This window comes from Scleropages formosus, chromosome 23, assembly GCF_900964775.1.
Source record: "Scleropages formosus chromosome 23, fSclFor1.1, whole genome shotgun sequence".
Lineage (NCBI taxonomy): Eukaryota > Metazoa > Chordata > Actinopteri > Osteoglossiformes > Osteoglossidae > Scleropages > Scleropages formosus.
Genome location: NC_041828.1, coordinates 12,611,500 through 12,628,928, shown reverse-complemented (window position 1 = coordinate 12,628,928; position 17,429 = coordinate 12,611,500). Strand labels below are relative to the sequence as shown.

General features: G+C 40.9%; 3 protein-coding genes across 5 annotated transcripts in view; 1 reads left to right on the top strand and 2 right to left on the bottom strand.

The window, feature by feature from the left end:
• Nucleotides 1-1,464: 1,464 nt before the first annotated feature.
• On the bottom strand, nucleotides 1,465-4,462 carry cfap20 (cilia and flagella associated protein 20). Its single transcript, XM_018731935.2, has 5 exons — nucleotides 3,880-4,462; nucleotides 3,521-3,600; nucleotides 3,325-3,436; nucleotides 2,860-3,048; nucleotides 1,465-2,484 (listed from the first exon to the last, which is right to left on the bottom strand). Exons 1-5 carry the CDS (start codon nucleotides 3,961-3,963, stop codon nucleotides 2,362-2,364), a joined length of 588 nt encoding a protein of 195 aa, XP_018587451.1. The 5' UTR covers nucleotides 3,964-4,462; the 3' UTR covers nucleotides 1,465-2,361.
• Nucleotides 4,463-5,817: 1,355 nt separating this feature from the next.
• Nucleotides 5,818-7,954, bottom strand: LOC114909068 (cilia- and flagella-associated protein 20-like). The gene is made up of 6 exons (XM_029248337.1): nucleotides 7,874-7,954; nucleotides 7,412-7,646; nucleotides 7,107-7,186; nucleotides 6,911-7,022; nucleotides 6,243-6,431; nucleotides 5,818-6,018 (listed from the first exon to the last, which is right to left on the bottom strand). The coding sequence occupies exons 2-6, from the start codon at nucleotides 7,493-7,495 to the stop codon at nucleotides 5,896-5,898; spliced, it is 588 nt and encodes a 195-aa protein (XP_029104170.1). The 5' UTR covers nucleotides 7,496-7,646; nucleotides 7,874-7,954; the 3' UTR covers nucleotides 5,818-5,895.
• Nucleotides 7,955-7,968: 14 nt separating this feature from the next.
• trpn1 (transient receptor potential cation channel, subfamily N, member 1) overlaps nucleotides 7,969-17,429 on the top strand; it is a 28,857-nt gene continuing 19,396 nt past the window's right edge. Inside the window, exons 1-3 of one of the 3 annotated variants that reach the window (XM_018731933.2) lie at nucleotides 7,969-8,013; nucleotides 10,519-10,718; nucleotides 11,221-11,322. In XM_018731933.2, coding sequence (XP_018587449.2) covers nucleotides 10,587-10,718; nucleotides 11,221-11,322 — 234 coding nt within the window. In that variant the 5' untranslated portion in view covers nucleotides 7,969-8,013; nucleotides 10,519-10,586. Of the gene's footprint in view, nucleotides 8,014-10,083; nucleotides 10,192-10,518; nucleotides 10,719-11,220; nucleotides 11,323-16,277; nucleotides 16,331-17,429 lie in introns of those variants that run through there. The other 2 variants (XM_018731932.2, XM_018731934.2) reach the window with 2 other exon arrangements.

Below are 17,429 nucleotides of genomic sequence, written 5' to 3'. Positions count from 1 at the left end.
AACGTTTAGACATGGAGATGTATTGGACATACTTCCGCATATAATATAGAAATGTCAATGAGTAATTGTCCGGGGTTCTTTTTAGTCCTCACCAATAGGAGAACAGAATGTATACTGTAAAGTTTACATAATGCCATGTAATTACAAGAATACTTATAGGGAAATGTTATGAATGGTAAGCATTTTGATTTTCAGCATTTTTTTTTTTTTTTTTTTTTTTTTAAAGAATTTGAGTGCGGTCTTTGTATTCAGCTGTATGAATGTACTGTGCTTAATTGCCAAGTTATTGCTTCAAATTGTTTTTGTCTGATTGCTGTGGAAGCTTTGCATCCCAGATGTTTTGAGCCACTTTCACATTATCACTAATCCCAGAGTACAATCAGCCTTGCACGTGTTCATTTGCAGTGGCTGGAATTATAAATGTGATCAGGATGTGTGGGATGACTCGGGTCAGAATATGATGGCATACACTGCATGCTTTAAAGCCCTAGTTGCACACAGAAGCAGAATTCAGTCAATAGGAACTATTAATACTGATTTTGGTTTTTCGGTTTGCATTAACGCTGGTGTGTTAATCCGTCCAATGAACATCAGTTACGTCCCATTTTATTTTAAGGTTATTTACAACTGAGTTTTATGCCTGAATACCCAGTTCTATGTTCTAACATGTATAATGATCAGTGGTGGCTTATCCCAGCTGTCAAAATCAGTTCACCCCTGGGCCCTCTCAAGTGCTAGTGTGAAAGTGACAAGGTGGATTTATTAAAAATATATATATATATTTTGTACATGTATATTGACCATCTAAAGTCAGTTTTCACTGATACTAGCTCCTACTTTGGCAGCTACTGTACTCGTGAAATAAAATCCTGCCTGTGGAAATGTCAGTCTCTCTTTCTAATACGGGTTTCGGTATAAAATACTGGTTATTGTTTCTGTAAGAACATGGCTTTACCCAATTTGCCACAGACTACGTGAATGTTTCCTTTCAGTCCTGAAACTTTGCCCAAAAAGTAATCATCTTAGAAACAATTGCTTTACCTTTAAATCTTTATAAAAAAAAAAAAAAATCATGTTGCTGAGCTGCTTTTTTTTTTTTTTTTTTTTCTTCTTTCCTCCCACCAGACACAAAATTTCTACCTTAACTTTTGAACAGAAAAAATCTAGTTCAAAACTGCTTCGGATACTTCTAAATCCAGGCTCAAGGCCAAGATGTTGACGTAATTTTTAACAGTGGATGTTTTTTTTTTTTTTTAATTTATTTAAAGAATGTGGACTTAATAGTAAATTTCCTTAGAGTAGCACTGCTACCCCACAGCACCTGAGCTGTTCTGATGTAGGCTCAAATCCAACTCATTTTGTGTGGAGTGGAATCAGGCATGGGTTTTGTCCAAGTAATTCAGTTTCCTTACTCAGTCCAACAACATGTATTTCAGGTGGATCAGTTATTTGAAATTACTCGTAGTATGCATGTTTGGCTACCCTGTGATGGTCCGGCATTCTGTGTAAGGAGTTCCCTCATTCGCCTTGTGCTTCCAGTATAGGCTCCAGACTACACAACCCCAGACATGGACATGCAGTTGGGGAAGTGAGTTCTTTGTTCAAGAGTTGGAACTCGCATATATTTCTTCTTTCGGGTTTTATTTGTGATAACTGAATGGTAAAGAAGTTATTTGTAATGTCTTTTTTTTTTCCCCAGTTCATGTTTAAAACTGATTGGTAGTGCTTTCCTTTGTCTTTGCCTTGTAAACTTTTTTTTTTTTTTTTTTAAGCTGTGGGAGTCTGTATGCTTTTTATGGAACTTGACATCATTATGATGCATTGTGCATTTCTGTTCTCATAAGGCATTTCTCATGTTAGCGGATAGATCATTAGAGTTCTTGTAATAAAAGGGCTTGGTATAGGGAAAAGATAGTGAACACAGTAAATGGGCCAATGATTTATAAACCCTTTATTGCAAATACATTAAACAAATTACATGGCTCCAGAATAATTATAAAAAACAATGTTTCATCACAGGGTAAACCATTTGTATGAATATGTTCTGCAGATAAAACTAGCATCTGGAATGAAAATTGGTTACAGTCCTACTGTTGTAATAAAACAAATGGGACCACTGCACTGACAGCAACACAAAAAATACATTATACAATGAAACTAAGTCAGAGTAGTTTAACTTCTAAATTTCAACATCTTTTAAATCAATAGCATAAATACAAAATAATGTGATAGAATCCGGTTCCTCTTTTAATATATGTAAGCACAGTAAATGAAATCACACATTTCCATTTACTAATCTGCACACCCAGTTAAAGGTTGCAGTTTTTTTTCCTACATAAACTAAATGTATAGTTGAATGTTTTATGCATTTACCTTTGCTTTATTCTGAACTGGTAAATATAGTTTGAATTCTGCAGGGAGCTCATCTTCTGAATACAGTCTGTCAGAGAAGTAAACTCTCCTAATGCGACAATTTGCATGGATCTGTGGGAAGAAAAAAAGACTTCGTGAGTTTCATTTGTTAAAAGCAAATGTTCCTGAAAAATTTACATTTTTTTCAAATTAGAAACTTATAAAATCATGTTCCCATAAGGACTTTTAAAATCAATCAAATTTCAACCTTAATATAGCAAATTCCTTTGCCTTATGTATGCTTTTGACTGTATTCATACCAATTATGAATGAGTGATTGTTAATGATTATGAATGTATTAATGACCATGACTCATGATTATGAATCATACCAATTATTCAAACCACAACTATGAATTGTATTCATGACTGTAGTCATACCAATTCATAATACCAAGTATTTTACTTTGTTGTTAGTCTTCGACTAGGGCTTCTGTCTACAGCTCACCTGTACACGGAGCGTCTCGATGTAGTTTGTGCCGTAGGCCCGACGCGTGAAATCGGACAGATTGAACTGAATCTGGTTCCAGCCGTCGTCCAGGCGCATCGGCATGGTGCAGATGAAGGGTTTCACCCGAGTTGTGCTCTGGTAGTTACTTGCTCTGAATCGCCGTCTGACATTCTTATCATCTAACACCTACAACCAAGAAGTGACCCTGACAGTTCAGGAGCATAAATGACAACACAATTACACACACACACACTCATGCCCACTTTTGGCCTATGGCTAGTGTACAAAAGCTCAACACACATGTGAACTGTAAGGGCAGAGAATGTTCTTTTTCATAAAGTAGGTGTGCTTAGAATTAGATGTAATTTTATAGGTAAATAACCTGTACCTGTGAATGTCATATTGTGTTTAAAATCAACTGTTGAATAACTTACACACACACAGAGTTTTTGGACTTCTTACCTGAACTTCAAAGGTGAAATATTTCTTTAAATTTTTGATGATCATGACCAAGAAGGGAAGTTTGATGCCCAGTGTTTTTTTTGGGTCTGCAGGACATGTGATGTATGTAGTGCTATTGGAGGACAATAATAAGAGTTAAAATCTCACACTGAACATCTGTTCAGCTTTTAAAACTGTTCATAATTCATCAACTTACCTCACATTGGTTCCCTCCACTTCTAGGACCAGAGACTGGATGTCGTTGTCAGTGATTCGCTTGATGTGTCCATTTCTCACCTGATGGACAGACGCACACAGACAGACAAAATCAACACAACACACAGGACAAACTCGCAGAGAGACAAACTTTACTTTACCGATAACCCATGTTGCGTTTATTCGTTTTGCAAACGCTTTTTCTTCATAACACTACAGCCACATGATCTAGAATCTTAGCGTTAGGTGACTAAAAAAATTAAAACAGTTACACACCGGCGTCACCGACCTGCCGGGCTAACTCGCTTGACTGACATGTCATGATGACACCCGTGAAAAAAAAAGGGAAGTTGTTCTTACCTTTTTATCCCATATCTGGAGAGGTTTGCTCCCTATGCTGTACAGAATGGACAGGAATCCGCTCTGAAACGTGTTTTTAAACATGTTCTTCCCCTTCTCTCCTTTCCTTTCCTTCCTCTCCTCTAGCTAACTGCGTTGCCCACACGCGCTCCGCCCGATTAGCTCTCACTTTGTTGACGTTACGAGCTTTGCGTCCGTACGTCACGTTTCCAGCTCCGGGTGGAATCAAAGTTTCGGACAGAAAATATTCCGTTCCGCTGCTGAAAAAAATATTTTACGATCTATTTCAAAAACCTGTCATACTGCAGGCGGCGCCTGAATATATGAACTTTTAGACTGGCTTGCAATTTTTTTTTTCCTATTTGCCTCCTAGTTAACTGGCTATATAGCAAATTACCTAAGTAAGCCCTGATACTTCATTTGGCAAAACAAAATAACACAAATTAAGACATCTAGTCTGAAAAAGTTTTGTAAACGGGGCAATTTAGTCAAACTGACCAACTCTGCAATCCGACACAGAGGGTAGATTTAGCGGTTTGATCCGTTTCCCTTCGCCTGTTCTTCCGAGTTGCTGAGAGACGAGATGCAGGCGGATTCATTACGCCTTACTGTAGCCACGTGACCGTTACTATAGCAACTAAAAACATCACCAGCTGGTCCACCATGTCATGGTGAAAATCAGTGTTTTTTTTCAATATAGTAGGGTGTTAAATTAGTCTTTTACTCGCTGTGTAACTACATGCATCATCCTTTTTGGTAATGTTCTGGAGACTTAAAAGAACCTTTTGCTAGTGTTTGCATAGCTAGTGATATAGGAGTATGTATCAATTAACTTCTCAAGGTATTTGAATGTTGTAAAGTGTTGTAATAAAAGATCCAACCATAATTATGCTCTTTAAAGACTGATATTTTACAGACATGGCAACAAGTGAAAATCATTCTTCAGAAAATTGCTGCATAGCAACATCTAAGTGAAGGTGGGGCAGCTGTTAGTGTGGTGGTATGAACAGTTGCTTTTGGACCAAAATGTCATCGGTTCAAATCTCACCTCTAGCTGCAATACCCTTCAGCAAAGTACTTACCCTACAACTGCACCGGTAAAATTACCAACCTGTATAAATAGGTAAATTATTGTAGGTTAGGTAAATCAACATTGCAAGTTGCTGTAGAGAAGTATCAGCTAAGTGAATTAATGCAAAAATTATTATTACAGCTACTGAAACTAGAGGTCCAAGGTTGGCAGTAGTATGGGGCCTTCTTCTGTCTGGGAAGCCTCCACCCTGAACTGCTGCCACTCTACACAAACCTGCTGTGTACAAAGATTAATTAGATGTAATTAGTTTTTAAATCACACAGATGTTCATTGTGTTTACGATGTGTCAACTGACAGTTCTGAGATTAGTAAATATGAACAGCATTTTGTCCATGTGGATCATCTTTCTAGTGAATGCGAGCAGCTGAATTATGAGGTGAATCTTTAGACCTAAATATAAGGTGTATATCACCCTAAAAAAAGAGCAATGTCCAGGGATTCCTGACTCCGAGACCCTACCTCTACGGCACTATAGGGAGTTGTTACAATAAAGACAAAAAGGCAACATTTATGCTGTTCTGTCAACACAGATGGAAGAGTAAGGTGATAAAAGCTGTTTATTAGTCTCATACAAAATCATATATTATACACGTGTACCATATAAACAAAAAACCACAAACTAAAATAACCATTTTGACTAATTTTCCAGTTACTGCAACTTTTGAATATAACTGATCATACTGTTTGCAAATTGAAGACTTCAATCAAATACATGTAATGCATTAAATATCAAAAGGTATAGTTACAAAAATATATGTACAAAAATATATTAGTTGCAAATGAAGAAAAATTCCGTTGGAAATGAAATTAAAGGTTTTTTTTCAAATTACAACTATCTTGTCTGAGTCTATATTAACTACTCTGCTTACCCAGTTTAAGGTTGAGGTTTTCTTCTGCACAAAAGAGAAGTACAGCTCAATGGCTTATGTATTTCCCTTTGTTTTATTCTGAACCGGTAAATACAGTTTGAACTCTGCGGGGAGCTCATCCTCTGAGTACAGTCTGTCAGAGAAGTAAACTCTCCTAATGCGGCAATTTGCATGGATCTGTGGGAAGAAAAAAAAGACACTTGGTGAATTTCAATCAGTAAATAGTCACACGAATGGTTAACTATTTCACCTGAATGTGTGTGGTTTTTTTATATGTATTATATATATATATATATATATATACAAAAAATAATAAATGCTTTTTGACTTCCAAACAGTATGCTGTTGACTATATTCATAACACTAATACCAAGTACTTTGTTACTGGTCTTACAGCTCACCTGTACACGCAGCGTCTCGATGTAGTTTGTGCCGTAGGCCCGACGCGTGAAATCGGACAGATTGAACTGAATCTGGTTCCAGCCGTCGTCCAGGCGCATCGGCATGGTGCAGATGAAGGGTTTCACCCGAGTTGTGCTCTGGTAGTTACTTGCTCTGAATCGCCGCCTGACATTCTTATCGTCTAACACCTACAACCAAGAAGTGACCCTGACAGTTCAGGAGCATAAATGACAACACAACTACACACACACACACGCCCACTTTTGGCCTACAGTTAGTGTACAAAAGCTTTACACATGTGAACTTCAAATGCAGAGAATGTCCCTTTTCATTAAGTAGGTGTGCTTAAAATTAAATGTATTTTTAAGATTTTGTAGCTAAATAACCTATATCTGTGAATGTCGGGGGGGCGCGGTGGCGCAGCAGGTTTGGCCGGAGCCTTCTCTCTGGTAGGTCTGGGGTTTGAGTCCTGCTGGGGGTGTCTTGCGGCGGACTGGCATCACCACCGGGGTGTGCCCTGTGCTGCCAGGCTTGGCTCCAGCTGGCTGCAGCTCCACTCGAGACAAGCAGTTGTAGTCATTGTGTGTGTGTTTGTGTGTTAATGTCATTTTATGTTTAAAAGCAACTGCTGAATAACTTTCATACACAGAGTTTTTGGACTTCTTACCTGAACTTCAAAGGTGAAATATTTCTTTAAATTTTTGATGATCATGACCAAGAAGGGAAGTTTGATGCCCAATGTTTTTTTCGGGTCTGCAGGACATGTGATGTATGTAGTGCTATTGGAGGACAATAATAAGAGTTAAAATCTCACACTGAACATCTGTTCAGCTTTTAAAACTGTTCATAATTCATCAACTTACCTCACATTGGTTCCCTCCACTTCTAGGACCAGAGACTGGATGTCGTTGTCTGTGATTCGCTTGATGTGTCCATTTCTCACCTGATATATTGGACAGACAGACAGACAGACAGACAATCAACAGTTACACTGTAGGACAAACTTCGCACAGACTAGAGACAGCAAAAGTTAATACTCTCCCATACATGAAATACAACATTAATTCATAATCAATTATTGACTGATTCAATACATCGCAGCAGGCATTCACACATTTATTTAACTATCACATAACTCACATTTTCACTTTATTGGAATTAATCTTACCTTTTTATCCCATATCTCTAGGGGTTTGCTGCCTATGCTGTAAAGAATAGACAGGAATCCGCTCTGAAACGTGTTTTTGAACATGCTTTAAACTCCCCTCCAGTTACTGCGCTGCTCACGCGCCCTCCGCGCGCCGCTCACCGTCTCGCCCGCTACACACAGCAGCGTCCGCACGTCACGTTTCCCCTCTGCGGCTCCAATCAAACTGGTCTCGTGCGGACGAGATGACGTAATGCTGTCGACGAAAACGAACGTTTCACTGCGCAGTCGGGAAAAAGATCCCGCCGCTCTGCGCGTGGCGACTGACCGCGTCAACACATGATGACACGGACGCGAAGTTATACGATAGATACAAACGACTCTGCCTATTAGCTGGCCGCATGACACATTTCCCGTGATAATAAGAAAAACAAACAAAAGAGCACAAATCTGATGTAAATCAGACAATTTAGCAAAACCTACCACTACCGCTTCGGTCCGACAAGGAGACGGATTAATTGTCTGGCTGCCCTTCGCCAGTACTTTTTGGAGTTGCTGTGACACGAGACGCCGGCGGATTCGTCCGCCCTCGGTGTTGGCACGTGACCGTTACCACAGAAACGGTAAACTAAGTTTACCCGCTAATTAAGCAAAGCGTTTTTCGGACACATGTGGGAATGCGACTCCAAATATTAAAACATTTGATTTGTTTTTGAGGGCTTTTTTCAATGAGTTCTAACACTATCGTCGCAGATGTCTGGCTAAATTTGCAGAAAGATGTAGAAGGACGTGTTTTCACTCGAAATCGAAAGGTTACACAGAAGTGTTTTTAATTGTTAAATCAGTTTTCTTGTCTGTTTACGAAAAGGTGCTGCTGACATTTTTTTTTCCCATGAATCCTATTAGTCCAAGGGAGTGTAAATATTCTCTTAAGTATGTGACATATATTAATCAAATTATATATTTACAAAATATGTTTTTAAAAAAGTAGTTAAAATGAACAGATGTTATGATGAAAAATTAAAATATGTTGGAAAAGACATTTGAAGCTTCAGGTTACAGTTGTCTTTTCTTTCTTCCTCACTTTCTACGGTGTGTGTGTGTGTGTGTGTGTGTGTGTGCGTGCGTGCGTGCGTGTGTGCGCGCGCGCGCGCGCGCATATTGACACCCGGTGAGAGGTGGAGTTGAACTTGATGAACAGTTCCCCACTTCAGGCACACCGTTTCTTGATAACAAAGACCATTTGCTAACAAAGCAAAACATTTAATACAGTTGGGTTGTGGGTTCAAGGACTTGAGAAGAGTGCTGGGTGGGAGCAGAAGGATTACTCATTCATTTAGCAGACACTTTTCTTCAAATCGACCTACAAGTCAGTAAACAAAAATGCATTTCACCACCTGCCAGAAAGACAGAGACTCTCTGGAGTCTTAAAGTACAGTTGATTAGTCCAGTTTCACTGTTTTAGCAGCATATATTGTTCAAGTGGCTCAATATAGAACTGACTGGGAGTTAATTATTTCAAGCAGGTAGTGTACTGAAAGCTGGCGGAGCAGATGGGAGATCAAGTCGGTCCAAAAGATGTTTTGTAACCTTTCTTGAATGTTGATGGGGATTCATCAGTCCTGAGTGACAGAGGGAACCCGTTCCACCACATTCCACGTCATCCAGGAGAACCTTTTGTCTTTTTGATTTGTGATCTATTGTATGTGGGACCATCATGCAGCAGAGATGGAGGAGTGTAGTAGTCTGGTTGGGGCATAAGGAGTGATCAGGTCCTGTAGGTGTTACACTGATGGTCTTGTAGTCCACAACCAGAGGCTTGAGCTTGATATGGGCAGCTAGGAATCCTGTAGAGAGAGATGATGAGGACGGGAGGTACGTGGAAATGTATCAGCAGGTCAAATACAGCTTGTGCTGTGTTATTCTGTATCAGCTGGAGAGGACTGATGGTGAAAGAAAGGAGGCCAGAAAAGAAATGCAGGGAAGTTCAGCGATCTTGGTGGATATCACCATGAGCTGGACCAGAAGGTGTGATGGGAGGTAAGGGTGGATCCCTTTGAGATGCTATGCAGAACATTTTCTTGTGATGGTCACTTTCTGTTGGTGATTTCTTCCTTGTTTGGTTTCTTTTTTTGTGTTCTGCTACAAAGAGGCAATACCGTCATTTGATTTTAAGGTTTTCTTGTTTCTTGCAGCAAAGTATATATAGAAGATAAAATGCAAATACTGCTTAAATTAAAATGATGCTTGACAATTTTCCACAAATTAGCATTACACATTTTTTAATTTAAATCGCTGACCATATTGTTCCCAGGGTAAATTGAAATACATGTAATATCTTAAAAATCAAATGATTTTATTTCCAAAAACCCGTTTACAAAAGCGGCTGCAAATGAGCAAATTTTATGGTGAAGAAAAAAATAGTTTTCAAAACAGTTTTCTTTTGAAAGTTCACGTTACAGTTGTCTTTTCAATCGTTTCTCTCTCGCTCGCGCTCTCCCTCTGTCTGCGCGCGCTCGTCGTGTGTGTGTTTTGTGCGGGGGTGGCTTTTTGTCAGACTGAAGACACAAACTCTTTTGTCCGATGGATGTAATCCAAGGAAACACGAGCCAGAGAGGCGGAGTTAGAGCAGTTTGACCTGACTTTAAATAGAGTGGCCCTCACACTCGGAGCCCGAGCGGCTTTGACGCTTTCCACGCGCACGCCACGTGCACCTCCCGAAAAGAGCGAGTGGGACCGGCGCCGGTGTAGCGCACTGAGGCACAGCGCGATGAACGAACACGCAGAAAATCCGCCAACAGGTTGATGAGCCCAGAACAAGCCAAAGCTGGACTGATGAACGTTTTTGTTCCTGCTTTGATGTAGATCTAGCTGTAGATGTAGGTGTGGATGTGGATGGTGATCATAATGCTGCAGTGCTGTGTGTATGTTACATGTATGGGCGCTGAAGTGGGAGAAGTTCATCATCATATTGATGACTGATATTGATGATGGCGCTGTTAATCATGGAGACGGGTGTACTGTGTAGATGTTGCGCGCGCTGATATCGATGCTGGTGTCATAGATTGTACAGCGATGCCTGTGTGTTGACGTAGGTGGTGCTGATGTTGGTATCGATCTTGATGCAGGTCAGGCAGACGTTGATGTCGATGCCGATGCCGACGCCGATGTCGCAGCTGAAGCAGATGCTGAGAAGATGCCAGAGAGTTTGTCTCCAGCCTCCGACCAGCGGCCCCTCCAGCTGGCGCTGCGCGGGTCATGGGAAGCGCTGGAGCACCTCCTCCGGACCCTGGATAAAGGAGACCCCGAAATTGCCCAGGTGGACCAGGTACGCATATGATAATATGGCCGTGTGCCTATTATTATTATTATTATTATTATTATTATTATTATTCCGTAGCAGACGCTTTTTTCCACAGTGTTGACTTCCAATCAAATAATTATACTGTGTAGTAATATTTAGCCCACACTTTTTCACCCAAGGTGACGTGCAATGCTCGTTTTACAGTGCTAGATATTACTAGTACGATGAGTAGATTATCTTAACACCAGTGAGCACACACACACTTCGGGCAATTTAAAGTCTCCCATTTACTTGAAAATATGTTTTTAGACTGTGGATGGAAACCAGAGTAGCCAGAGGAAACCTACACAAAAACGGGGAGAACATGCAAACTCAATGTTGTTGTTGTTGTTGTTGCTGTTGTTTACCTGTAATCTTCAACTGACTCCTTTGTCCAAGGTGACTTACAATGATAATCAACTTTTCAATGATTTACTCATTTATTCAGCAAGGTTCTTCATTAACATTAATAACTTTTTCATTACAGGAGTCTGGTCTAAATGTGTTGATGATCGCAGTCAAAGAAAATCGAATTTCCGTGGTGGTGAAGCTTCTGGACTTGGGGCTGAATCCCAATGAACAGACAACGGTAAGAGTGAAGAACAAATGTCGGTAAGAGGTGATTTACAAGCCGAACACCAGGCCAGTGTTCATGTTATTCTGCTATAGCTTACAAGTGTGGCTACATCGTTTTAGATCAGGTTTCTAATTCAGACCAAAGCAGGTGATCTTGATTTTCTTTTTATATGTGCAATATCTTAAGTTGAAATAATTTTGTGACCATTATGGACATCAAAGCCACCGTGTGACTCTCGTGGTTAATTGTATTGAAATTATTTTGCTAGTAAACTCTTTAGTCTGTTTACAGTATGCAACATTGCTTTGTCCTTTGGGACTCCAAGAGGAATGAACTGGGATACTTGTTCTTTGCTAATGAATGCTGTTTTCCTCAACTCGTTGCTCAACGAGCAATTAGCCAGAACTCTTCTGAGATATCGCGAATTTCCAGTGGTGAGGGGTGGTTTTCAGATGGAAAAGGTCAGTACCAGATATGGGGAAGGGAGAGAAGGGTGAGGGGAGTAAAGTAGAAAGTGACTCGTCTTTAACAGGGACCTTTACAAAGTATCTGCATCTGTTCTGCTATCAGAGATGCCTTTCTCTCCATTTGTTGTAACAATGAGTATGAGACTGCAAACGCTCACTTTCTTCATGGCAGGGAACATAGGCCCCTGGTTAGTGCTCTTTTCCTTTCACCAGTCATATCAAGATTTTAAGTACTTTGCTCTTTTAGTTGTTTTAGTTGTTTTTCTATGGAAAAGCTGATTTGAATGAAATGACAACCGAAAGAACCTGCAAACCTGGGTAAATTTTGCAAAAAAAGTGCAGAAGGTCATAGCTGTCTGTCAGAAAATCAACTGCCAATGTAAGAGCTCCTTGTTTATTTCTGTATTTTTCTTTCATTGTGTCAGTTGCTCTTTGGGCGACGCAATGGCGTAGTGAGTAGCGCTACCCCCTCACAGTACCTCGGTCAGCGGATGTGGGTGTGCCTGCTCAGTCTGTGTAGAGTTAACGTGTTCTCCCGGTGTTTGGGTAGGTTTCCTCTAGGTGCTCTGGTTTCCTCCAAAAACACATGTGTTTCAGATGAACTGGTGATGCTAAACTGTCAGTGTTGGTCCTAAACCTGGGTAAATGGTGACGACTGACGTCAAGAAGGGCATCCGGTCAAAAAATCTCTGCTCCAACCACACTTCCAAATGCTCGGAGGTAGAAAGACCAGCCTGGGTTCTCCTGAAAAAACTCACAGTGAAACTTAGTGTTGTCAGTTGCTGTTTGTCATTTGCACAGAAAATTATGAATATACTTAACAAAAGAGCTGAATTTCTTTCTGCAGTACAGATAATAAGTTAATTGCAAATGTTTAAGTGAGCAGAGCAGTAGTTCCTCCTGGCCTCAGTTTCCAGTGGCAAAACAGCTCCAGCAGTGTATGGAGGTCCGCATCGGTCCGTATCGGTCCGCAGCTCTGACTGAGGAGTGGGTCAGGGGTTGTAGGAGCGACACTGGCTGTTATCTGGGATGGCAGAGAAGGCACCCAAGGGCTAGTCCAGGCCAGCTAATTACCATCTAAAAGTGGTTGGGGGGGGTCATAGAACAGTCATAGCCAAAGATGGTCAGTCAAGCACTTGTGAATTGAATTTTCTGACTAATCTATTAAAAGAAGGACTGGAAGGGTTTAACCATAAAGGCAGTTATGGAAGCAATGAATGCCATACAAGGTAATATACACACACACACACACACACACATACACACAGTGACTGAAACCTCTCGTCCCAAGCGGGGTCACAACAAGCCGAAGCCCAGCCCCGCCCAGCAACACAAGGACACGGCTGGAGGGGGAGGGGACACACCCAGGACAGGAAGCCAGTCCGGTGCAAGGGACCCCAAGCGGGACTCGAACCCCAGACCCATCAGAGAGTAGGAACAGACCAAACCGGCTACACCACCGTACCTCCCCTTACAAAGTAATAGCATACAACATTATAGTTGCGGCAGCTACACTAATACACAGTATCAAAAGCATTAACCTTTAAACGTTATACTCGAGAGACTTTCATTGGCACACATTAACTGTCTGAAGAACTGATTATTCAAAATGTGTAAACATAATACATAAAGTATTACATTAATGTATAGAATATAAAATAAATGATGCAGCGATGTACAACAAATGACCTTTATTAAATTGTTTCAAGTCCTTAAGATCTCAGTTGACATGATTCATTGCGAATTATAGAGCACTTTAGTACATATTTCTTCTTATTTCCAAAACATCTGTCTAATTATATGCAGAGTATTATGTGCAACTTGCAGACTCTTGAAGACTCATTGCTTTTGGTGAGAAACCTTTTCATTACATCCTGAAGTGACTTATAAAGAACATATGTTTTGCTTCCTGTCATCCACAAATGCATCCATTTGTCCAGTGGGACAAAGTGACGAACAGTCACTTTTTATGAATTAAATTAACTTAAGTTGCGCATAACACTCCCTTCCTGCTCAAGTGTATCAAAATTTGAAACATTCTGAGAACAGGAACGTGTTAAGACTAGAAAATGGAATTGTCACAAAAACCCACAAATGTGCAAAGCCATAAGAGCAGGATGTAGTGAAGAAAAAAAAAAATTATTAAAGCTCAGCTTTATGAGTGCGAACAAGAGGCAGGCAACTGTAGGATTGATTTTTTTTAACAATAGAACATAAGAACTTAATATTAGGTTTGAATGCATGCCAAGGTCAACCGTGACCCGTCTACATTGTCTTTCTCACTTAGCTGTGGCCCCAGGTTATAATAGCCTGTCATTTAGGAATTTTCAGCTTGACATTGCTCTCCATTCCCGAGATTGCAATGAGATAACTGTTTGCAGTGGTTGCAAAGTGTTTTACCATTGCAGGGTGGAGGTTGGGGGAACATTATCGAAGTCATTGTTGCGGGCTGTAGCTTTTCCACATGGCTTTGGCAGATAGTTAGCTCAGTTTTATTGCTTGGAAAATAAGAAAATATTATGAAGGGCGGTATCATGCTTCCTTTTATATAATAAAGAGCGGGTTTCATTTAAGTTAGGATTTTTGTGCGTAATGGATACCTTATTGGGTGCTATGACCAATTATAATTAAATGATGAACAACCTATTTGGTATTTGTATCGTTAAAATAATGTCTTCCCTTCACTTCAGAAGAAATAATTGGGAGTGCAACTTGACCGTTAACGCAGCTTACTTGAGAGCCTGGGAACACATTTAAAGGTTGCAATTATGCCCTGTCTTGACTTTATTTTAGAATCTTAGAAGCAATCATCATTAATGAATTCATTCTGTGGCAGGAATGTAACGTATTATAGCCACATACTTTTGCAGTTCTTGGAGCGAAAATATTGGCTCGTCGCTGATGACACTGATGATTTTCACCATCATGAGGTTGGTCATCATGCACCAGCATGGAGAGAAGACAGGAGGTATGGATGCTACAGAAATTCCAGACACCTATGAGGGCATGAGGTCCCCCTTGCCTCTGGGCTGGGCTACATCTGACAGACTTTTGAAAGCCTGGAACAGGCTGGCGGTCTGTTTGGAGCAGCAGGCTGCAGTGTCCTTCCATGCCAGTGAGATCCCACAAGTTCTCCAGTTAGTCCCAGGCTCAGGACCGGAAACCAGAAGGGAGTTTTCATGGGTGAAGTCATGTGAGTGGCTTCCAGCTACACTTAGCACATATGGATTTGGGAGCCTAAAGAGATCCATCAGTGCAGTCTGGTTTGGGAGAGGAAGGTTAACAAAAGCACTTTCTTCTGATGTCTCTTGATTCGTAGTTGTGGCGCTGATGTGAAATGTTCAGCACGTACTCTTAATTTTGTAAAGTTTGGCAGGGCTGTGTCTGGATTTATGAAAAGTAGATTTTTACAGGGAATTGCAGACCAGTATTTTTGTTGGAATTGAGGGGGCGCGGTGGCGCAGTGGGTTGGACCGGGTCCTGCTCTGCAGTGGGTCTGGGGTTCGAGTCCCGCTTGGGGTGCCTTGCGACGGACTGGCGTCCCGTCCTGGGTGTGTCCCCTCCCCCTCCGGCCTTACGCCCTGAGTTGCCGGGTAGGCTCCGGTTCCCTGTGACCCCGTATGGGATGAGCGGTTCTGAAAATGTGTGTGTGTGTGTGTGTGTGTGTGTGTGTGTGTGTGTGTGTGTGTATTTTTGTTGGAGTGGGGGGTGCGGTGGTGCAGTGGGCTTGGCTGGGTCCTGCTCTCTGGTGCGTCTGGGGTTTGAGTCCCACTTGGGGTGCCTTGTGATGGACTGGCGTCCTGTCCTGAGTGTGTCCCCTCCCCCTCCAGCCTTACGCTCTGTGTTGCCGGGTTAGGCTCTGGCTCGTTGCAACCCCTCTTGGGACAAGCAGCTTCGGTCTGTGTGTGTGTGTGTGTGTGTGTATTTTTGTTGGATAAGTTTAATAAGGCTTAGGGCATTATTTCTGCTTACTGAACATTAAGTAACTATGCAATACAATACAGTGGATTTCAACTCCAAAAGCTTCTTTGTATTTTTCTACTGGTATGCAGTCCTTGGGTCTTTGGACCCACAAAGATTAACATTGCATTTGTGTGTGTGTGTTTGGAATGCTTAAAAGCCCAGTTCTTACAAAAATAATTCTGTGGAATCTTAGATGGTCTTTTTCTCAAGCAAGAGCTTTGTGGTGTTCCTTCCTAGAAGATTTTGGGAAATTACATTGGCCAATTGGCCATAAAGTTGCAAAGTTCCAGTGAAAATGTTACCCTTTCATAAAGCTATTGTCTCATGGTGATGGACAACAGGTTTCGTGAGTATTTTGCAAGAACGCAGTTTTTCTCTGGAAGCCCAGGAAGATGTGGAACGCTCAGATAAAACGTCAGTACATTAAAACAATTAAAGCATTTTCCTTGTGATTTCAGGATGTTTATATCCTGCAATTTCTTTTCAAAGGCAACATTCCAAGAAAAGAGAAGTGAATTCTCAATGCGGAGTCCCTTGCTGCCCTAAAGGAAGTGAAGGTTGTGCTCTGCTTTGTAGCAATGGCTTTAGGGGTGGGTGTTGGATTTCCTACCGCATGTTCATGTTGTGTATGGGTTACTATCCTTTCCACAATGACTATAATCTTTTACTTCTCTGGAAGCTTCCATATCCTGTATCTGTAATGTCAGCTAAGATAAATCATATTAAAGGTTAATCAAAGTTTACCTTTTAAAGGACAGCACCACATTTCAGAACCAAGTGGGGGAAATCTCTACAGGTTTTGGAATTACGGGTGTGATGATAAGATTGATATCATGGTGCACTTTTTGAACACAATGACTGTCCTCAGGGCACGCTTAATTTTCAGTGTTGTTACAAAGCTACTTTTGTTTGTAAATTGTGATCCATTGCCCAGTTACGTTTGGCTCCGTGGTATATTTTCTCACGTAATTATATTCCTTTTAGTTTTCAGATAAAGACTATTAAAATATGACTTTCTTCTCTCAGGCAAAATACAGAGCTGCTTCCTGCTTCTGTTCATGCATGCATGCCATGGCACTGAGGTACAATAGATGAAATGCATAGGTTTAGTTCTGAGGAAGATTCCTACAGCCCGACCTAGACAGACTGGTCTAACTAATGAAATGTGTGCATATCTGTGGTCAAAAACTGTGGGCTTTGGATAACTTGGCAGTCCCTGTCGGCTACCGCAGCAGCCAAATATGCCCAGCAGATGCACCCGTGTGCACGGAGCCCTAAACTCAGCATGTCCATATCAAGACATAGTCTTAAGCTCACTGTCTGTGCTCCTCTCATGGGTGCTTTTAATGCTTAGCTGGGCAAATGAGTGGAATGACATCACTATATGTAATTTACATTACATTTATTCATGTAGCTGATGCTTTTCTCCAAAGCAACTTACAATTGTTTACCCATTTATACAGGTAGGTAATTTTACTAGAGCACTTTAGAATAAGTACCTTGCTCAAGTGTACTCGTGGGAATCAAACCCACAACCTTTGGGCTTAAAGGCAACTATGCTGACTACTACACTACCAGCTGTTCCTATTTGCAGGTGAGCTGTATCACATGTGTTAAATTTATTTGAATTCATTGGAAATAAATGGGGAAAAATCTTCTCACCACACTGAAGTGACATTTTTGACTTTT